At 37.1% G+C, this 20,595-nt stretch overlaps 1 protein-coding gene across 2 annotated transcripts in view; it reads right to left on the reverse strand.

Annotated features, from left to right (window-relative positions):
* Positions 1–3,201: 3,201 nt before the first annotated feature.
* gpc6a (glypican 6a) overlaps positions 3,202–20,595 on the reverse strand; it is a 149,711-nt gene continuing 132,317 nt past the window's right edge. For both annotated transcript variants that reach the window (XM_017405206.3, XM_017405200.3), the window contains 3 exons: positions 10,512–10,642; positions 7,919–8,094; positions 3,202–6,813 (listed from right to left, as the gene is read on the reverse strand). In XM_017405206.3, coding sequence (XP_017260695.1) covers positions 6,590–6,813; positions 7,919–8,094; positions 10,512–10,642 — 531 coding nt within the window. In that variant the 3' untranslated portion in view covers positions 3,202–6,589. The remainder of the gene's footprint in view (positions 6,814–7,918; positions 8,095–10,511; positions 10,643–20,595) is intronic.

Consider the following 20,595-nt stretch of genomic DNA (forward strand, 5'->3'; position numbering starts at 1 on the left):
TATATATATATATATATATATATATATAAATATATAATTATAAAATTATTTTTACTTCCAAACATCCAGCATGACTGTATGTTTGGTAACCTCTGATTACTCAGATGAAGCAGAACATTTTAATGTTTAGTTTTCTGAATTGCTGGTAAAAAGACACATACACACAAAGACGCAGACACACATCCATAAGGTAACTGATGAAGCAGCACCAGTAAAACGTGGTCAGGAGCAAGATGCCTCACTGTGTGAGTGGGTGTTTAATAAATCAGTTAGTCAGACAAACAGAATCCTAGCGCCAGAGACGACAGAGGCGAGGTCGTTCTGATCTCATGAGACGACATATGAATAACATGCCAAGTCATGTCTGTTGTCGTTTTAAAACAATGTGCACGTTTTGAATGGTACTGCTGCTGTGAAAAACCGAGACCTCGCAACCTGGGCCAAGGTGATCCTAATGCAGACCCAACCACACCCACTGGGCATCTGTAACACAGAAGACCAGGATGGAAACGAGGACAGCCAGCCAAGCATTCAGGAGGAGGATCATCACACATCCAACTGTCACACTGTCATAGAATTTTTATTTGGTACTAATTGCAGTGGTACATTGATTTTCTGCACTGACTTAATCCTGTTTAGGGTCACAGGAGGCTGCTGCGTGATCCAGGTGGGGGTTGCACCCCGGACAGGTCACCGGACCATCTGAGGACAAAGAGACAAAAGAGACACACACAGACCTGAGGTCAGTCAGAGAGGCTAATTAACTTCACACATAATTCCAGAGAAAAATGAAGTGTTTTTTATTCATAACCATTCCTGCTGCTCAGTTACTTAATGCTCATAGTTGTTGTTTTTAGGTTTTAAGACCTTTTGATCTCTTGTGGTGTTTTTTTTCCAGGCTTTTGCAGTATTTTCAGTGTTTTTCTCACCATCATGTAATTCAGTGCAGTCCTGGTCCTGGAGGGCCACTATCCTGCATGTTTTAATTGTTTCCCTGCTCTCCAGCAGGTCTTCAAGTCCTGCAGAGGCCTGTTAATCACTTGTTCATTCAAATCAGGTGTGTCACAGCAGAGAAACACCTGAAACAAGAGGGATAGTGGCCCTCGAGGACCAGCAATGGACACCACTGATGTCATGAAACTTAAGTGCTAATATTTTCCTGCTGCAGTAAGATCCTACACATTTATTGTCTTTTTACCAGTAGGGACTACAGTACACAACAGGAAGGAGAAAAAAAACAAAGCAAAACTGTGCTTTAAATTGGGTCAAATATATACGAATCAGTTCAAACATTAAAGTGTCGGTGCTGCATTTTTTATAAAGAAATATTAGAAAGACAGCAGATACTTCTATATGATTTGATTGGTACTGCACTTTTCAAAGGGTTTTGGGTCTTTCTGCTTCTTATTTGTGTAAAGTTAGGGTTAGTGGTTTGAGTCCAGTAGAATGGGTAAACTTGACTATGTGTGCATAAATGTATATATATATATATATATATATATATATATATATATATATATATATATATATATATATATATGTTTACATTTAATTTTTAAGCTTAGACATTTACAAGGCTCTGTATAAAATAAAATAAAAATAAAATTCAAAAATGCTATAATAGTTTAAATCACTTTAGCTATAGAGGAGTTGATTGGAATAAAATAATTTGATGCACAAAAGACAAAAAAGCAAGAAAAAGGTATATTTTTTTTAGTAAAATGTTTATTATTACCATTGTAGTATTTTTTGTATACAAGAATGTGTAACAAAAGCCAAATAAGCAGTCCATTTTAGTCTTTTAAAAAATGGTAAGGCATGTCTGCTTGAATAACCATTGACTTGAATTCCCCCTTTTAAACTTTTAAACAGCGTGCACCGACAGCTCCAAACAAACTTGATGTGCTCCTTAGTCACTGAACTTTGCAAATCACAACAGTACCACACTCACAGCATATGTTTCAGCAAAAAGTGCAGCAAATAATTCACATTAAAATGGAGGAGACCTTGCATAACACACCTGGTTCTAAACATTTAGTAAAAAATAGGATTTTACTTGATTTTTATATTTTTAAAAGCCAAAGATAACAAAGGAGACAAAAAAAAAAAAAGGATCACAGGCAAATGAAATCAAGCACTGCTTCATCTCCAATAATGACTCTGATCAGGGTTTGTCGGGAAAGGAGAGGAATACACAAAGTTTTGAAGAATGGCAAAGGTTTTTCTCATGTTTTGGAGAAAAAAAACTACTGTTACCAGACAAAAGCTTTTTGGAAAAACAGAACGAAAAAAACCCTTTTTTAAAATCAGTTTGCTTGTTGTGTTTCAGCAACACCAGCAAAGCCCTGCATTATCCTCACTCATCCACAGCTCTGATGCAATCACAGATCTTGCAGAGGCTGTAATAGGTGTATTCGACCTTTGTATGTCTGCAGATGCTTACTGAGGTTTTTTTTTATGCTGTGAGAAAACACAGTTGTTAGGCCTCAGTGAAGAGGCACAATCTCTAAAGCTCAAATAATGCCGATATCTGAGGTTCCACTGCTGACGTCCTGCCTTATTATCAGGACTGCACTGATTGTTCTGCCTCGACTCAGAAAAATCTGCTTCCATTCTGCTGTTTAATACCTAAAAACTGATTGTATGTAGATATTTCAAACTATAAACCTGTTAAGCTGCAATTTTAATCAATTTATTGATTGCGAACATTGATTATAAACATTTAATTTGACATTTCTAAAGGCTTTAAAGAACAGGCGTCATTTGAACCCAGTTTTCCCATTGTCTGCTTAAATCCTGTTTTAGGGAATGTCACGCTCAACTTTAACACTGAAGTTGAAAAAAAGCTAAATTCTCTTTGAACTTTCCATAAGACACAGTTTTTAAAGATATCTATGATTTTCTCACTCATTTAATAACAAAATGCAGATTACCTGACAATATTTGCTCACTAATTGTTTGCTCTGTTTTGTTTTAACATATTGGTTTTAATTTAATTTCTAGACCCAAGCATTTCAACATTTTTGAATGCATGTTCAGCCTGAAAAGCAGAAATTTGTGTATATGAGCAACTAAAATTAAGCTGATGAGTCTAAATAATAAATATCTGGTATTGAATATATGATTAAAAGGAAAGTTCAGTCAACGTTGAAGTGATGTTCTGTCTAATATTTATTTTATTTGTTAGCATCTCATCAATTGTATTATAAATCATAGAACAACAGTATTGAGAAAAAGGCAAAAGTTTTCAGTCAGACTAGGCTAATGGTTAGCCAAACTGGGGACAGTTTTTTAAATTGATTTTCAGACTTTTTCAAAAACTTTTTTGAGAAAACACTACATTTTGACCCCATTTGTTTAGTTTTTTGCTGTTTTCTTAACTCAATATTCATATTGAATGTATATGTGCTGAGAATAGATAGGCCATCAGGATATATTATAACTAGACCCCCAGCAGCTGGCTGCAGTACAATTTTATGCACTGGCCCTTTAAGCCAATGAATGGGACAGTTTCCTGACTAAAAAAAACCCAAAACACTTCAGATATTTGTTTTTAGCTGTTGATTGACAAAGCTCTCATCTTGGTTCTGTGTGTTTAAATATGCACTTTTAGATATGCTTAGTTTTAAGTAGTTATTTGAGACTTATTACCCTGATTGACAGTGTCGCAGACGATTAATCAGTTGGGAACGTGCGTAGGCGGGCTTTTCGTATTGAGGGTTCAGACCCACATCCTGAGTGTGCAGCCTCTGGCTCCAAACACACAACATGACAGCACCCCAAGAATTAATGGCAGGAACGATAGGAAGAAGCTACGAAGCTTTGTCCAATTTTATTAATGTTGGTGAGATAGACGGTGTATATATCAGTGGAGGTGAGGCTGCTGAATGTATCAGTCCGCCGGGGACTGAGTAAACTTTTGACTGACTGAACGTGCTGGTCAGGCGGACTGATGCATTCAGCAGCCTCAGCACCATCGGCACAAAAAACACGGTCTGTCTATGGTCTGCAAACATACATTTTTATACTAATACAGATGTCTGGTTGAAAAAACAGTAATGAACTAACATCTGGTGTCATGCAGAAGTGTAGAGGTTTAATATTAGCTAATGTAGCATTCACTAATATGTTGTTTCTGAGAAAGAATTGTTTTTTAAACCTGAAAAACAATTTGATAAAACAAACTGGCACTTATTTGGTTAGCCATTAGCCTGATGTCATGGCTGATAAGATACAAAATACTAATAAATATTAAACAGAGCATCACTTCAAAGATGTCTGGATTATCCCTTTAAAATAAATGTAAGACTCATAAATCTCCAGTTTAATTTCATTGTTTGAGAGCTTCTTCAACAGACACTAACGGATGAACAGAACAAGAGTTTGTTTCTGTTTCTGCATTAATTTACTACTGGACAGTGTGACATTAGAGAGGACTTTACGTTAATCACCGCAATGTCTTTCCTCCGGCTTTGGCCTGTTGCTTCCTCCAATTAAGGTTTACACGTCAGTGATTTAATCATGCCATGCTGGTTTTGGTGGGAGGCTGCTGTTCAGTCACCTTCTCCTAAATAGATTTCTGCGAGGAGTGAGGTGATAGAGGTCAACTGTCTTGTGTTGGGAGCTTCCTGCGGTGCTCTGGGCCTCTGTTGAGAGTCACACGAGTGCACTGAGGACAGATTTCCCTTCTGGTGCTCTGTGTGAAGTCGGCCGTGATGCTGGCACTAACTTTGTGCTCAGTGCTGTTCCCCTTCTCACCTAGTTCTGCCTGCAGGTGACAGCGAGAGAGGGGGACCTCTTTTGTCCCGTGCTTGTCTTCATGTGCTTCAGGAGAAATATGGTCTCTTTGAGATACTCGGAGCAGCTGTTAATTTGCTATGGACATGCATTTGGAGAGGTCCCTGTTATGATAAAGGGCATTTGCACTGTGAAACATTTAAGGTGCTTAGGAGCACCTGGATCCTGCAAACACGAGGATAACATTTTTCATCATTCATGTACCATTTTTGAACATTTGTTGTTAATTACAGCAGTGTGTCTGCAACATTTTTCAAGGCTAACCTTTTTTTTTTCTTTGACCAAGGGTTCCAGGCATTGTGTTGTGTTTGTGGAGTGCATGTTGTTTGCTCTACATCCTATTAAAGGTCAAAGCCTGTAGGAGACAGACTGAAGGTTATGAGAAGTAACCCAATAGTTCTAAGAGTACTTTCACTCCTTTAACCTTGGTACTTTTGTACATTTAGAGGTGACACAGTCATGCCATGTAAAATTACATGACCACTTGCATAACCCATTTTCATGCAGGCCTGCTCTCGTTTGCTCAGTAACAACAACAACAACAAAAAGATGCAAATTTCAGGACGGTGGATCACAATTTGTAACCTGCAGAGCCTGTCAGAGAGTTCAGAAGACTAACCCACAATCTGTAAGCAAATATAAATGTGACAACAAACAAAAACAAAAGGAAAAAACATCCTAGATTATTAAAGCATGGTATCCAGGGTAAATGCATCAAATTAATTTTCAATTGCCATATATCTAGCATCATTACTTTCTCGGTCCTCTAAGGATAAAAGAACTGTGCGAGTGCATGTTAATGACTCAAACAAAAGAGTAAATCAGGTAACTCATATTAGCAGGAAATTAGTATTGTTGCTGACACACTGTTTAAACAAGAAAAAAGAACTTTATAAAAGTAGCAATTACCTAAACCAGTAAAGGTTACATTACAGTATTTTCCAGTGAACTACATACTGTAACTGCTTATAAGTACAATACAATCAGTTAAACGATCTGAAAATATAAATCTTTTTTCTTTATATGGTGGATGCTTCTTGCAGCTTTATAAAGACATGAAGCCAACAAAATAATCTGTGCAAAGTAGTTTTCTTAGTGCGGTACATTAGCACTTCTGTAGAGACAATCAAATGTGCAACAGTAAAGTGGCTGTCAGACCTCCTGCTTCCTGAAGCCACAATCACACGACCAAAGACAAATAAACTGCTAGTGCTGTACTGTCCTACGCCAACTGATCCAAAACATGTTGTAGCCTACAAACATAAGAGAAAAACTAAAGGAATAAATAACTAAAAATATATTGTCTGTTTACATCATATCCATGCATGCACACAGTAAAACTCTGTTTTGTGGCCCGAGTGTGGGAAAACTAAAATGATAAAAAAGGGTGTTGTCTTCTTTTCATTTCATCACACAAAAGGAAAAGAAAAATAGATTCCCCTTTATGTGAAAACTCACCGACATGAACCACCTCACGACCGTTTCATCACCGACAAGAGAAGCGTGTTTTTCAAAGCCTACTTTAGAATAATGAGAAAACACCACATTTCTTTTTTTTTTTTCCAAAAGCTGGCTCACTGATGGCACTGAGCATTCTTTGGGGGGGAGAGGGGGGGACGACAAGCAGGATGCAGCACTGCATTCACTTCCAACCCTACCATACCATCCAGTCAGCCATTCTCCGCATGTTTCCAGGAGGTTCTACATGTCCAGTGAGGGAACAGCAGTATGGTTTGCTGTAAAACATACTGTTGGGTAACAGTATAAAAGTCAGTGATCAGGCCGCACTGTATTATCTCCACTGAGTCTGCATTGCCCAAAGTGGGAGAGCGAGGGTAGCCATTACCAACAGCGTGGACGGTCCACAGGAAAGTGACTTGCTTGGAGCTGCTGCGGCAGCGCGTTCGTTGCTCCTGTCGGCTCCGATCACAGGAGCTTCTGTTGCAACGAAAACTAACTCTGTTGTGCATCCATCGGAGCAGTCGTTGCCACTGCCAGATGTGCTGCCCTCGTCACCTGCAACAGTAAAATCATGACACTCATAAGTAGGTGTTTTCTAAAAGTTTAGACTTGTGAATTTAGTTTTGTACTACAGTGTTTTCCTCTGTCACCCCTGTGCTTCACCACGATAGGGGAATGCATCAAGATTCTGTTAGTTTCCTTTAATACAGGGGTAGGCAACCCTGGTCCTAGAGAGCCACCATCCTGCATGTTTTCCTTGTTTCCCTGCTCCAACACAACTGATTCAGTAGTTAAATCACCTCTTCATGTTCTGCAGAAGCTGATTAATGACACACTGATTTAAATCAGGTGTGTTGGAGCAGAGAAACAAGTAAAACCTGCAGGATGGTGGCTCTCGAGGACCAGGGTTGCCTACCCCTGCTTTAATAGACCATATTTTGATTTTTACTAAATGGCATTTTAAAATATACTGAATCTGATTGTATTGTTCTATAACTGAACTGAATTGGCTAATTGGATCTGAATCTGGATCTGTTTTAGACTGTATTGAATTCCCCATTATTTCTGATCTGGACCTGTATGATGCCCTGAAACTACTTTTGTTGTGAATTGGCACTGAACATAAACTGAACTGAATCAAAATTGATTGTTAGTTATGTATAATTAATAATATATATGCATTTTCTTGCTCTTATTTCCCACTAGACCTGAAGATTACCAGTTAAGAAAAATACAATCTTTCTGAGGCTCTCTTTATGCAACCACACATCTTGTTTCAGCCTTGGTGTATTCCTCCCATCTTGTCAACTCTAGCAGATCAACAGAATCAGAAGTGATTGTTTCAGTCATGACAGGATTTGAAATGTACATCTTTCTAAACATAAACTTGGCTGTCTATCACTGGTTGTGTCTGCACACCTAAAGCTATTTATTCACCTAATAATGTCAGTCTTGCCTCAGTGCTACACCGGCGTTGGTGACAAGTTCCAACATGAATGACAAATGAGATCTTATTTCTGCTGCTTGTGCATCTGTGAGGATGCTGTTTGTTGTCTCGTCCAAATTGAAACATGCAGCCGGAGAAAGGAATGGCAAAAAACAAACAAAAGAACCCCTAAACAGTTCTCCTGCTGCCTCATAAGCAGGTTGGAGAACTTACTGGAATCTTGGAAGTAGATGTCATTTCCATTGTAGGCGTTCTTTAGCTTGTTGGTCATGACTCGTAGAGCCATGATCTGTTGCCGAATCAGCGTGTCAGGTCTGGTGATGTCCACTTCAACCTCTGGGTTGCTCAACTGGTTGGTTAGACCCTCCTTTACCACCTCAGGGAAATATCTGACAGTGACAAATCAAAAACATGCATTGTCAAGTCGTATCCAAGGAAACACTTTTAAAATTGACTCCAATGGCAACTTTGTTCATCTATTTGACTTTATTTCTCTCTGCCTTTGTAATATATTTTGCACAGAAGCATTTAAATGAGGTGGCATCACTGGCATTGCATCAGAGAAAGTCTTTTGGGAGGCATCTGAAAACTGACAAGACATGAATAAAGCATGTTGAATTATGACCCAGCTCTGCAGTGAATGAAGTGGATATGAATTATGGCTGTTTGATCTGATACGTGGCGCAGAGACTGTTTCCCATCTGTAATTCTAGCCTGAACCAAACCGAACCAAATCACTGGGTGTTACTCCGGAGCAGCATCTCAGACAAATAAAATCTGATCCAAAACCAAAGAGCTTGACTTGGACACCATTAAAAGCTTCTGTAAGGACTTTCTATGTTTGGAAAAAAATCAGACAAAATGTTGACTCTAGTCTTATCTCTTTTCTTTGGCTTTTAGCTGAAGGAGGCTTTTTGTTTGCTCCGTCAGCATTGACTTGAATGTATTTGGACTTTTCTTCCTGGTAGGAATGGCATCAGTCTTGTGTGCCTTTGCATCATAAGTGTTTGTTTGCTGCACTGATGAGAAAAATCAGGTTTATTTTAACTTGATGCAACGATAATTTAAACATGGCACCTTAAGAATTAGATCAGTTCTGACACTTTCTCATGATGAAAGCTGTCTGGAAATGACTTCAGCTGTTGAACAAATTAAAGTGAGGTAAATTTTACTGATTGAACATTCATGTCAGGGCTGCAGCAGGATTCGTTTTCCCCTGTGTTTTCCTTCATGTTTGTTGATGTGTCTTCCCCTTGTCTCTTTTTGTGTGAACACATGGGTGTGGCTCCTTTTATCCCCGAGTCCCTCCTGGTGCAGCTGTTCCTCATCAGTTCATCAGCTGAACAATTTATCTTTCTTGTCACTGTCGCTGGCCTTCACCGTGTTATTGTTCTCCACCAATGAAATAATCCTAGAGTCAAATTATACTTGTTCCTAGACTTTGTAAGGAAGTTTTTCTCTGTGATCCTATTGACTTATCAAGCTGCCCTCTTTGTGCTTTGGGTTCTTTGCTGCATCTGACACTTCCTTGCTCTCTGTCTGCTCACACAGTTTGAATCACTAAACTCAACCCTCACACTCAAAAACCAAAATCATATAAAACCTTCCGTCTTCTTTAGGCTCCAAAAGTCTGTTTTTTAAGTTAAAATATCTGTATCATCAACAACGCTCTGCAAGAAGTAATATTTTCTGTTTTGTGTTAACATGAAATATTCCAAAAGTAACACAAAAAAGCAGCAATTCTGAACAAGCTTAAATTATGTGTGTGCTTGACTGTGGTAATTAGGATCTCTGGCGTAAATTTGACACATTCTCTTAAGAAACAAAGCAAAACAAAATATGACTAGTCAACGAATATTCTTGGTAAACTTGCATTAGGGTCAGATTGAGAAATGTTTCCTAATTGTAGCTACTAGGTTTATAATTTACAAGTCAGGGCATTTAAAGTTAGAAAAAAAAACAACTATTTTTTCTAATTGCAGAGTTAATTTATGCAAGCCTTAAGTGTGTTACAAAGCTTAATGTGCTCTCGATGGACATGGCTGTACTTCTCAAAAAAAGAGAACATAACATGATGATAAATTACAGTTTTTTTCTTGAAAAAAAAAAAATCTAAAATAATAATTCATTACTTTACATGAGAGGAAAAAACCAGCAATATTTATATGCACATATAAGAAACTTTATGTTTTTACAAAAGATTCTGCACCTTTTGACCATTAATATCTGTTACAGTAATTAACTGATTCTAAACAGATAAGATTACAGTCCGTATTTAAAAAAACAAGAGGATCCTTCTTTTATTATTACTTATTTATTTTTGGAAAACATTCCTGACACAGTCTGGCTGGTGTTTAATTATCCATTTACCTACCGGATTTAGAGTGGTGCTTAAAAATAGTACTGGCACAAGCATATATCTTTTATTGGACCATCTGGTGGTTTTGTTTCTTGGAGAGCATCGAAGCGACGGAGTGATAAAGGCGCCCTGCCAACATCTCCAGTCCTCTGTCGGGGAGAACAACTTTCTGACCAATCAACTGGAAGGCTCAGGGTTACTTTACAAGCTGCAATGGTGACAAGACGGGTTTGAAGCTTCTCATTCCTCTGAGCATTAGAGCCTCTGAGATTATATACTGCACAAGTTTTCCGTATCGGCACGAGCCATTGTACTTACAGAGAGACCGTTAATCTGTGAACAGAGTGTGGTTATTTTAATCCCTGGCAGGCAAGCCGTGATAACAGGAGTGCGGCATGACTTTTATTTATTTATTTATTTTTTTTGCCACGGTTATCAAGTTCTCACCTGCCCTTTGTGTGGCTGTTCCAACACTGCTCGTCATCAGACTCTGTGAGTTTGCCTTCGGCGCAGATGTCATCTGGCAATTTGGACCAGAACCTCCTAGACTCTTTGAGCTTCTCTTTGATGTCGATCACCTGCCATTGGCCAAAACAGTGGAGAGAAAAAATAAATAAAATCGGGTTTTAATAATGTAAAAATGCTAATAAAATCAGAAGGAGCAACTTAAAATAGTTTTAGGAACAACAACAACCAAAAAAAAAAAACTTATTTGCGGAAAGAAATATTAAAAACAACTGCAGAAAACTTTTAATTTAAAGTAAAACACTTGATTTTAAGCATTGATGGTGCAGCAACACTGTCATTGCACAAACCCTTCTGTGTTTTTACTCCATCAGGAGTGAAGTGCTGTTGGACAACAACAGTTTTTTCCCTTCTTTTTGTCCACTTCCATCCATATTCTGTTCATCTCTGATTCATACAAGACAGATTTGAGGTTTTCAAATCTGATATTTGGCATAAGTGGCAACCCCCGACTGATTCCATCTGGGCTTGGCAAGAAGTTGGAGCGGGTGATTAGCAAACAGGAGGAGAAAAAAAAAAAACATGCAGACTTTGTCATGCACAGAAGCACATTGTGTTTCATTTTTCTGATTTATTGTCGATTTGACACAGTTGGAAACAATCAGAGACAAAAGCAAAAAATCACATCAATCTGAATTTAAAGTCGGAGTTGTTTTAAGCAGCGTGAACCACAGTAGAGTCAAATGCTTCATATTCTTATATTTACTGTTTCTTCAATCAAATCCTTTTTTTCTAATTGAAATTTCAAGTTATGACAACTTATTTGCAAAAAGGATGAGGCTCTAAAGTATTCACACAGTGACAGACAGTATTTTTGTCAATCTGTTCTGCATTTAAAAAAATGGAGGCATAAACCAAGCCCTGTCTTAGAAGAGTAACATATTCACCCAGTGTGTTTTGTAAGTGTGTGAGTGTGTGTGTGTGTGTGTGTGTGTTAATATATATTTTGGTGAAAAGCCCTTTGTAGATGGGCCATAACCTTCTCTGTGAAATTCTATTCCTTTCAGCAGTGTTGCAATTCTTTCTGTAAATTGTTTGGGACTCTAACCAATTTCAGGTACTGAATTGTTCAAGGCTTCGAGAAGCATAGACTGAAACATATCTGTCTTATACAATTTACTGCCGTATATTTCGAAAAAACTAACATCTGACTGAGTGCAGTGCCCAGAGCCTGCATTCGTAATAGTTCTACTCCAGCTGAGTTTTCAAAGTGTGCCGACGTGTATTTTCTGCTTTAACTTGAGAGACGGTTCTTCCTGATTAAAATAATCACTGCTGGCCTGGCTGAAACCTTTGATCCATGTTGTTGTAGCTGCGGTTAATCAGCTTTATTTCAGGAGAATTTACATCCAGAAGCCGCACCGTGAAGGAAAACGATCTTTACGTTTCTCACTCTTTTTTACTTCAGCCTTATTATTAAAGTGCTCATAAGTGACAGACCCAAGATAAAGACTTACATCTTATATTTTCATCTAAGTTGGTTGAAAGGCTTTAGGAGCACAAAGATTGCTCATGTGACATGAAGCTAAATCTTCTGACACAAACTCAGTAATGATCAAATATTAATAAAAAGGTGAACACCCAAGCATTAGATGATGTGTGTATAGATATCCACAAAATTATATTAGATGTTTGGGTGTGTTTATATATGTTTTATGACAGACATATTGAGGCATTATCTGTGGTATTTTAAAGATTGTTGTTTATTGTTTTTCAGAAAATGGCAAACAAGCAAACAAACAAACAAATCCATCTTCTGAAAATGATCAAGTAATGAAGTCAAAAAGTTCAAGCTGACAAGTTTATATTTATCTAGTTATCTGACATACCAAGCAAACAGGTGAAAGCACCAACCCTAGTTAAAGGGTGAAGTTTTAGTTTCATACCTGATGGTTCCTTATAATTTACCTGTAGTAACACATATTCTGCCCAAAACCAACTAAATGCAAAGTTGAGACAGCTTGAAAGTTCTAATTTCTTGCCTTTTTTGCTCTTTTTGTTGCTTTTATACACCTTAAACAATCACAGGCATTCCACTTAATCATTATTTACTCCAGTTTCTACAGAGATTCTAGAAAATGTTCTCCATTTTTGTTTCAAGTAGTTTCAGTTTGCAGCAAAGACGGTAATTTGCTTGAACCACCATGTTTTGTCTTTGCATCGCAGTTCAGTTCATGAGATTTGTAATTTACCTTTAAAATAGATTTCTTCTGAATACCACTTAAGGGATCCTGAGCAACACCAGCGGTACTTGTACAATAGTTTGAAAACCCTGGATTTAATTTATTTACCTTGTGTTTTATATCCAACTCTCTCATATGGACAAAATAAAACCCATTACTTAATCATTTTTTTTTATTACTAAACTATCTACTTAAGATGTATTTTTACTGACTCAGAAATATCTTTTGTAACTGTTAATTTATCAGCTGCCTGTATTATGTTTCTAGCGGAATTGAATCAGTCACTTGGGAGAAATATAAGAAATATGGCACATCTGAACTCTGGTTAGTTATTAACGTCAACATACACCAGTGTTTTATGTCCAAGAAGATGACAAACTTGGGTTATGAAACGCTCTCATATTGTGAAAGGATGGTAATAAATAAAATGTTTTTAGACCTTCAAATTGCATTTAGCATTGAAGTGTATATTTATTATATCTTCATAAAAGAGAAGCAAACCTTTGCCTTAAATGGCACTGCATTAGTAGTTTGTATTGCATTAGTTAGTATAACATGCAAATAAGTGCGTACACCAATAAACCCTTTGGTTCTTATCTTAAATTTTGAAAATTAGACATTTCTTTCCTCAAAAGAAAAATCGTAACACCTTTGCAGCAGATTGTAATTACGCAGCATGTTCAGTTCATTTGTTTTTAAAAAGGTTTTAAAAGGAATCAAACCCTAAAATTGTCAATCTGAGGTACAACTTGTGAGCAGGAGATGCAGGGGGAAGGAGAAGAGGTTATGACTGAATGATCTGATGTTTAAGACTTAAAGTGGTGTAAAAGATTTATTTCTCCATTAATCCATCCATTTTCTTTACTCGCTTCTCCTTATATAAATAAACTTGTGAATTATATATATATAAGGTATGGTACAAATCTTTCAGTAAGACTTCAGGGAATTGTAGAGACTCATTAAACATGATCAAATGCATAAAAGAGATCCTTTACTTTCCCTTTTTTGGAGTCATTTCCTTGTTCCATTTTTTTGGTTCTTGTTCTATATTAGCCACATTAGTATTTGATCCCTTATAATCCTGTTTTAGAATTATAATCCCATTGCTGTACTTTGTAATTTCTGCTGTTACAACTTTCTGTTCATATAGTTCAAACTCTTCCACCTACAGCTCCCAGCTCGACTGTCCCTCAGGACTTCAGGGAGGGAATTCTCCTCCCCGCTCTAATAAAGACTTTATGATGAGTCGGGAAGCTGTTGCTGTTGTCAAAAATCAATTGATATCAAACAAACTGAATTTTACAACAAATACACAGAGGTTTTCGGACACATAGAAAGCTTTAAAAGCTATCACAGGTGTCTTTAAATATATATTTCATATGTTAACCCCAGTTAATACTTTGCTACCTTTAACATTTTCAGCCTGACACTGCGCTCCTGTAGCAACTTTAAAGTAATTGTTTTGTTTTGTACTAAATAGTCAATTGTGAGTGGGGCAACTTATTCTATTTTCACTCATTGCAGAAGCTTGTTAGTGCTGTTTACACAAATTAAAGGAAGATGTCAAAACAAAAACATTGTTTTTCATGCACATAGATCACGTCAGTATTTTTAATTCTGCCTAACGAGCTCACAATCATTTAAATGGGATCTAATGGGAAATAAAATCTGTATGACATTTTCCATAACACTGTATGCCCATCAAATTGTTTTATTTTTTGCCTTCAGCGACAAACAGTACTTAGTCAGGGTGACTAAAAGTACAGAGCATTGAAAACATATTTATAACCCTTAAACTTTTCCACATTTTGTGACATTACAACCACAAAGTGGAAAGAAAATGATACCCGGTTTTTAAAATATTTCACAAATAAATATCTGAAAGGTGTGGTGAGTGCGTCAGTAATCAACCCCTCAAGTCAATATATTGTAGAGCAAACTTTTGCTGCAATTCCAGTTGCAAATCTTTTGGGGTTTGTCTCTTTTCGCTTTGACACTGAAGTTTTTGTCCATTTTTCTTTGCAAAATAGTTGAAGCTCAGTCAGATTGGATGGAGAGTGGCTGTGAAGAGTAGCTTTCAGGTTCTGCCACAGATTTTTGGTAGGATTTAGGTCTAGATTTTGACTGGGCCCATTCCTTGAGCTAACCCATTCCGTTGTAGCTCTGAACGGATGTTTCGGCTCGTTGTCCTGCTGGAAGGCGAACCTCCGCCCCAGTCTCAAGCCTCTAACAGGTTTTCTTCCAGAACTGGCCTGGATTTAGCTCTATTCATCTTCCCATCAACTCTGATCAGCTTTCCTGTCACCTAAAGCATGATGAAGCCACCACCATGTTTCACTGTGATGTGCAGTGATATTTTCCTGCCACACGTAGCCTTTGCATTTAGACTAAAAGTTCCTTCATGGTCTTATTTAACATGTTTGCTTTGTCTCCTACAGACTTCTTGTGTCTTTCTTTCAGTAATGATTTTCTTCTTCTAATTCCACACCTCCATAAAGGACAGATTTATGGAGTTTATGACTGATAGTTGTTCTGTGGATTGATTCTCCTACCTGACTTCTTGGCTGCTTCTCATATTAACGCTCTCCTTGCCTGATCTGTAAGTTTAGGTGGACGGCCATGTCTTGGTAGGATTGCAGTTGTGCCGTACTCTTTCCATTAGATCACAGGTGTCAAACTTCGTTCCTCGGAGGCCGCTCTCCTGTATGTTTTAGATGTGTTCTTGCTTTAAAACATCTGCTTTAATTTAATGACTTGTGGACGCGCTTCTGGTAAACTTGTTGATTTGGTGAGGAGGTGATTAAACTGTTCGAATCAGGTGTGTTGAAGCAGAAAAACCTAAAACTTACAGGACAGTGGAGCCTTGAGGCCTGGAGTTTGACATCCCTGCATTAGATGGACAGTGATTCTGTGAAATGCTCAAAGTTTGGGATATTGTGTTAGAATTTAACCCTGCTTTAAACTCCTCAACAACTTTATTTCTGACCTATCTTGAGTGTTCCTTGGTCATCGTGATGCTGTTTGATCACTAATCTTCTGTAACAAACCTCTGTATTCATGCTGGGATTAAATTACATGTATTTATTAATTAGATGTCTTCTGATGTTGGTTGCTCTGGATTTTTGTTTGTGGTATCAGAGCAGAGATGGTTGAATACAAATGCATGTCACACGTTGCAGATTTTTTTTTGTAAAACATTTTGGAAACCGTGTAAAATTTTCCTCCCACTTCACAATTATGTGCCACTTTGTGTTGGTGTATCGCAGAAAATCCAGGTAAAATACTTTGTTTGTGGTTGTAACACAACAAAAAAGCGGAAAGGTTCAAAGGGTGTGAAGACTTTTTCACGGGCTTGTAAATAACAGTGTCAATGCAAAAAAGAAATCGAACTGATATTTGTATTTCTTGGTCACAATTTTTGCTGGAGGAAAATAAAAAACTGTTTTAGTTGTATCTGGGTCTGAAAACATCTGATTATATTCAGTCTGCTGTCAGGAGGAGGAAAACACTTCTGTGAGAAGACAAGTCAGAACCAATCAGACCGTAATGTTGTGACATTGGTTGAAAACTTTTATTCAAAGAAACAGCAGGAAACGCCTGTCTTCCTGCAGAGGACAAAGCATTTCCAACAATGAACAGGCTCCACGCCTCTGGAAATTTAGTTCCACTATTTAGTAATTGTACTCGTTCGTAACCTTTGTCATCCACAATAATCTGATTGTGGAATTATAAAACATAATATTTATTTGTTCTGAACACTAGCAAAGGTCATCGAGATAAAACCCTAACAGCAAACAGACGCATCGATAACTGGACACAAGTGAACATGCAGTAAGGCACAGAAACACAGAGAAAAACCTCCTCGTGTCCTAGTTACACTGGAGAATAGGGAGGGAGCGAGCGCTACAGTGAAGCCTCGGGTCTTAACAGGACATGAAAGGGCCTGTAATAACAGGATGCCACTGCAGGAGACTGCCCTCACATTTGATGTGGTAATCCTGTCATGGAGACACCAAAGCTGGTTAGGTTTGACACACAGTGGTGTGGCTCTGACTCATGATTGCCCACAGCAACCTGGCACTCACAACAACATATGGATCAGGTCAGGATGTGCCTGTGATTTTACTCACTTTTTAGAATTTAATGCGGTACTGACACAGTCAATTCATACAGCTGCGTGTCAAGCAGTTATATTTCAGGCAAACTGCAGGCAGAAAGAAGGAGAAAATATCGATAAAAGGCGTCTGTCACTAAATCAATTCATACATGTCGGAGTCATGTTGGATGTCATTCTTATATAATACCCTGCAGTGTGTATTTATGACAAAATGTGTAGTTATGTGAATAAAAAAAATTGCAAGAAATCGGTGCCTGGAGAGCTTTTTTTTCCTCCACAACCTGTCGAGGCAGACTGTTGTTTGTTCTGAAGGTTACTTCCTGTCAAAGTCGATGGAGTTGGTTGTTGGTTCTGAAGGCCAATTTCTTTGTCTCCCCTGTTTTTTTCCAAGCACTTATTCAAGGGGTATTGTTTGTTTTTGTCTTTTATGTTAATTGCCTGAGAAGTCTTTTATTGCACACTGTATTGAACATATTAAAACTACAAGGTTAATATTTTTTTTAGCAAAACTTTGGAGAGTTGTTTATGGAAGAACACTGAGGCTGCTGAGCTGTGATGTGTTATATTAGTGGTGTGTGTTATTTACGTTCAATATTATAATGTAAATGAAGTGAAACAAACTTGTACAAACACCCAATCTTCTTTATAATCAAATCAGGTTTAGAGAATGCCCTGAAGACCCAAACATTGAGCTAACTGAATGAAGCAAAAATGCAAATGATTGCAGTCTGTAAATATTCATATATTACAGCTCTCCATATGTTGTCACCTCCTGTACTGGTAAGAGATTAATGGAATAATGGTTATTTTTAAAACAAAGATGGCAGAACCTCCGGCCACATTCACATCTGTGGGACTGTGTTAAGTCACACTGTTCCCATCTTCAAACCTGATCTGATGGTGTAAAGCCTACAGCTAATTCTGGCTAACCGACCTGTTGAAGAAGTTTTTCATTGTAGTTTGCAAACCCAAATAACTCCAACAATACTCAAATTTGACAGATTGATTGCAGGATAAGGTTGAATTCCTTTAAACCAGCAACCAAAGGATCATTTCACAAATCTGACTTGGGCTAACAGGTTGAATGTGGGGTTTTAAGTCATCATCTACCATCACATCTTTTAACAAAAAGTGCAAGCAAAAGAAAATTTGTATCATTAACCTATTTTTATGATTTAACATTAGGAGGAAAAAAAGTCTTCAGCTTGATTAAACAATCTGTGTCAACTGACTCTTTAATTATTATAGAATACCAGATTTTTTAAAGGTGATGTTACACAGACATTTTGAAAGAAATTTTCTAATTCCTTTTGGGCCATATGAAATAAAAGTTATCCTCTCAATAAAGCTAATATAGTCCATGTGAAATGTCCAAATGTAAAATGTGGCAAAAAACTAAATACCTGAAAGAACGACAACAGCAGCAAAACACCAAACAAACAAAAAAACATGGAATAATTCGGTTCCATACTCGTTTTCTTTGTGTGCGCGGCCTGCTTAAAACTTTTAATGGGAGGGTGCTTTATTCTCATCTGCCTTTTCCTGGGCTTGCTGATTCTTAGAAGTGAAGTTAAGTAGTTGTTGATCCTTTAGAGCAGGCAGCAAGTAGGGCAAACTCCAGCAATGCATGTTAATGTGGTTCTAGTAATCTTAATTAGCACTTTCACAGTTCAGACCCACCTGCTACAGCGATGCAGTCGATAGCTGCAATCTAACAGAGTTTGTATTCAGCATTTCTCTCAGACATGTCACGCATTTACTGGTAAAAGATGATCATAACTAAGTTGTTTTTCTGCCAATAAATGCATGGTTGTCACCCTGAAGAGCTTTATGCAAGGTCTTAGCAGAGCTATAACTCAAATTTTAGGATTGGCTTCTGTGCAGGTCTCTGTTAACAGCAATGATTCTCTGTCTTTGGGGCACATATGGACCATTAACGAGGCCCATCTTAATTGATTTCAAAACACAATGCAATCCGCAATGACTCACTGTGTTTGAGAGGAATCCATTAATCTCAGCCAAAGGACAACACGACACACGGTAAACTTCACACAGATTCAAATACCAGGTTGCAGCTTTACCGTCTGACATTTGATTAAAACATTTCTGGCTTTTAAAAAAAAGAAAAGTCAGATATCTACATATATTTCAGCGTAAAATATTTTTTAAAAAGAACTCTCTGAACCTGAGCTCACATGGCCAGAAGAGCTGTGCACGTGTCTGTTTGTAATGATTAAAATTCAGCTGTTAATAAAATTTAAATCAACAGATATTTGCTGTGGAAGCCAGAGTCAGAAGGCTGAAAGGCAGGTAATGTGGTTGTTTTATTCCGGAGATAGTGAGACATTTTATTTTTTTTCCTTTATCATAAAAAAAATATATAATATTAAAAAATTAGACCATTAAACTATGGTGAAATACTCAACTCTAAATTGTCAGTTTCTAAAGTTACCTTGATATTTTTTTATGGATAAAGTTATGATTGTGTTTAAATGAAATAATTTATTCTTTAATAATATTGTACATACTATTTAGTTTTTTTTTTACCTTTTTAGGTTTGCTGTTTGCCACTGTGACAAACCAGTTTATATCAAGGGATCAATAATGTATGTTTCTATTCTATTCTATTCTATTCTATTCTATTCTATTCTATTCTATTCTATTCTATTCTAAATACTCACTGTTATCATATTGGCTAGATCATACACTGTAGGTGCCATATAGTTTACTTTTGTGAACCAGTTCAAATTTTTGCTACGTAAATAAAATTTTTGATTAGTTTGCAATATCTTGACAATTTCCCTTCACTACCTGCTGTTCTATATATCAAAATAGCATTATTTCTTATTTAGTCATCATAATTCCATGCAAAAATGTACATTTTAAGCTCTTACAGCTATAATTTACAAGACACATCAAGTGCATAAGCCTAAAGGCAAATTAACACCCCTGGAAACACCTCTACATTGAGCCTAATTATAACGAATTAAATTAGGTATACAAGGCATGCCAAATGAACATAAAATTTAGAGTGAGTTGTTAGATCATATAGTGACTAATAGCATATTATGAGTTAGAACATGCTAATTTGTGTACGCTTGATCTTTTTTGCAAAAGACTGAAAATTAGTAGCAGACCTGAAGGCACTGCAGGGCTGGTGAACTCTGACACGATTATCTAAGAATAAATATGGTGTTAAGATTTATTTATCTTGTAAGGTAGTGTTAATCATCCTTTAAAAGCTCTTAGTAAATTAAAGAGTTAGCTTCCCTTGAAGGAATGTATATCACCCTAATGCTGACAAGCGACAGAGTTGTAACTGTTTTGGTAAAAACTATTTTGTAAAATAACGTTATTCACAATTTCTCGTGACATCACGATGTGTGTTAGAGCTGAGAGTCTACACGGTAAATGACTCTCAGCTACAACCACACCAAAATTCAACGAAATATCTGCAAATCTGAAACAGGTATATGCAAATATTTGCTGACTGATGTTAATGAGCTTCTCACCTTAAATTGGACTGACTCCAAAAGTAAATTAGTTGTAGATGTACACCTAATGATTACTTTCTGAACGTTTCATTCAAATCCACCCCGTGGTTCATGACATATTTTGCTAACAGACAAACAAAATGGAGTCCAACACTTAACTCTAAAGCGTTCAGCAAAGATCTTTAAGTTTAACTTTTAAAGTATGTGTTGTG

The sequence above is a fragment of the Kryptolebias marmoratus genome, linkage group LG15 (assembly GCF_001649575.2).
Source record: "Kryptolebias marmoratus isolate JLee-2015 linkage group LG15, ASM164957v2, whole genome shotgun sequence".
Lineage (NCBI taxonomy): Eukaryota > Metazoa > Chordata > Actinopteri > Cyprinodontiformes > Rivulidae > Kryptolebias > Kryptolebias marmoratus.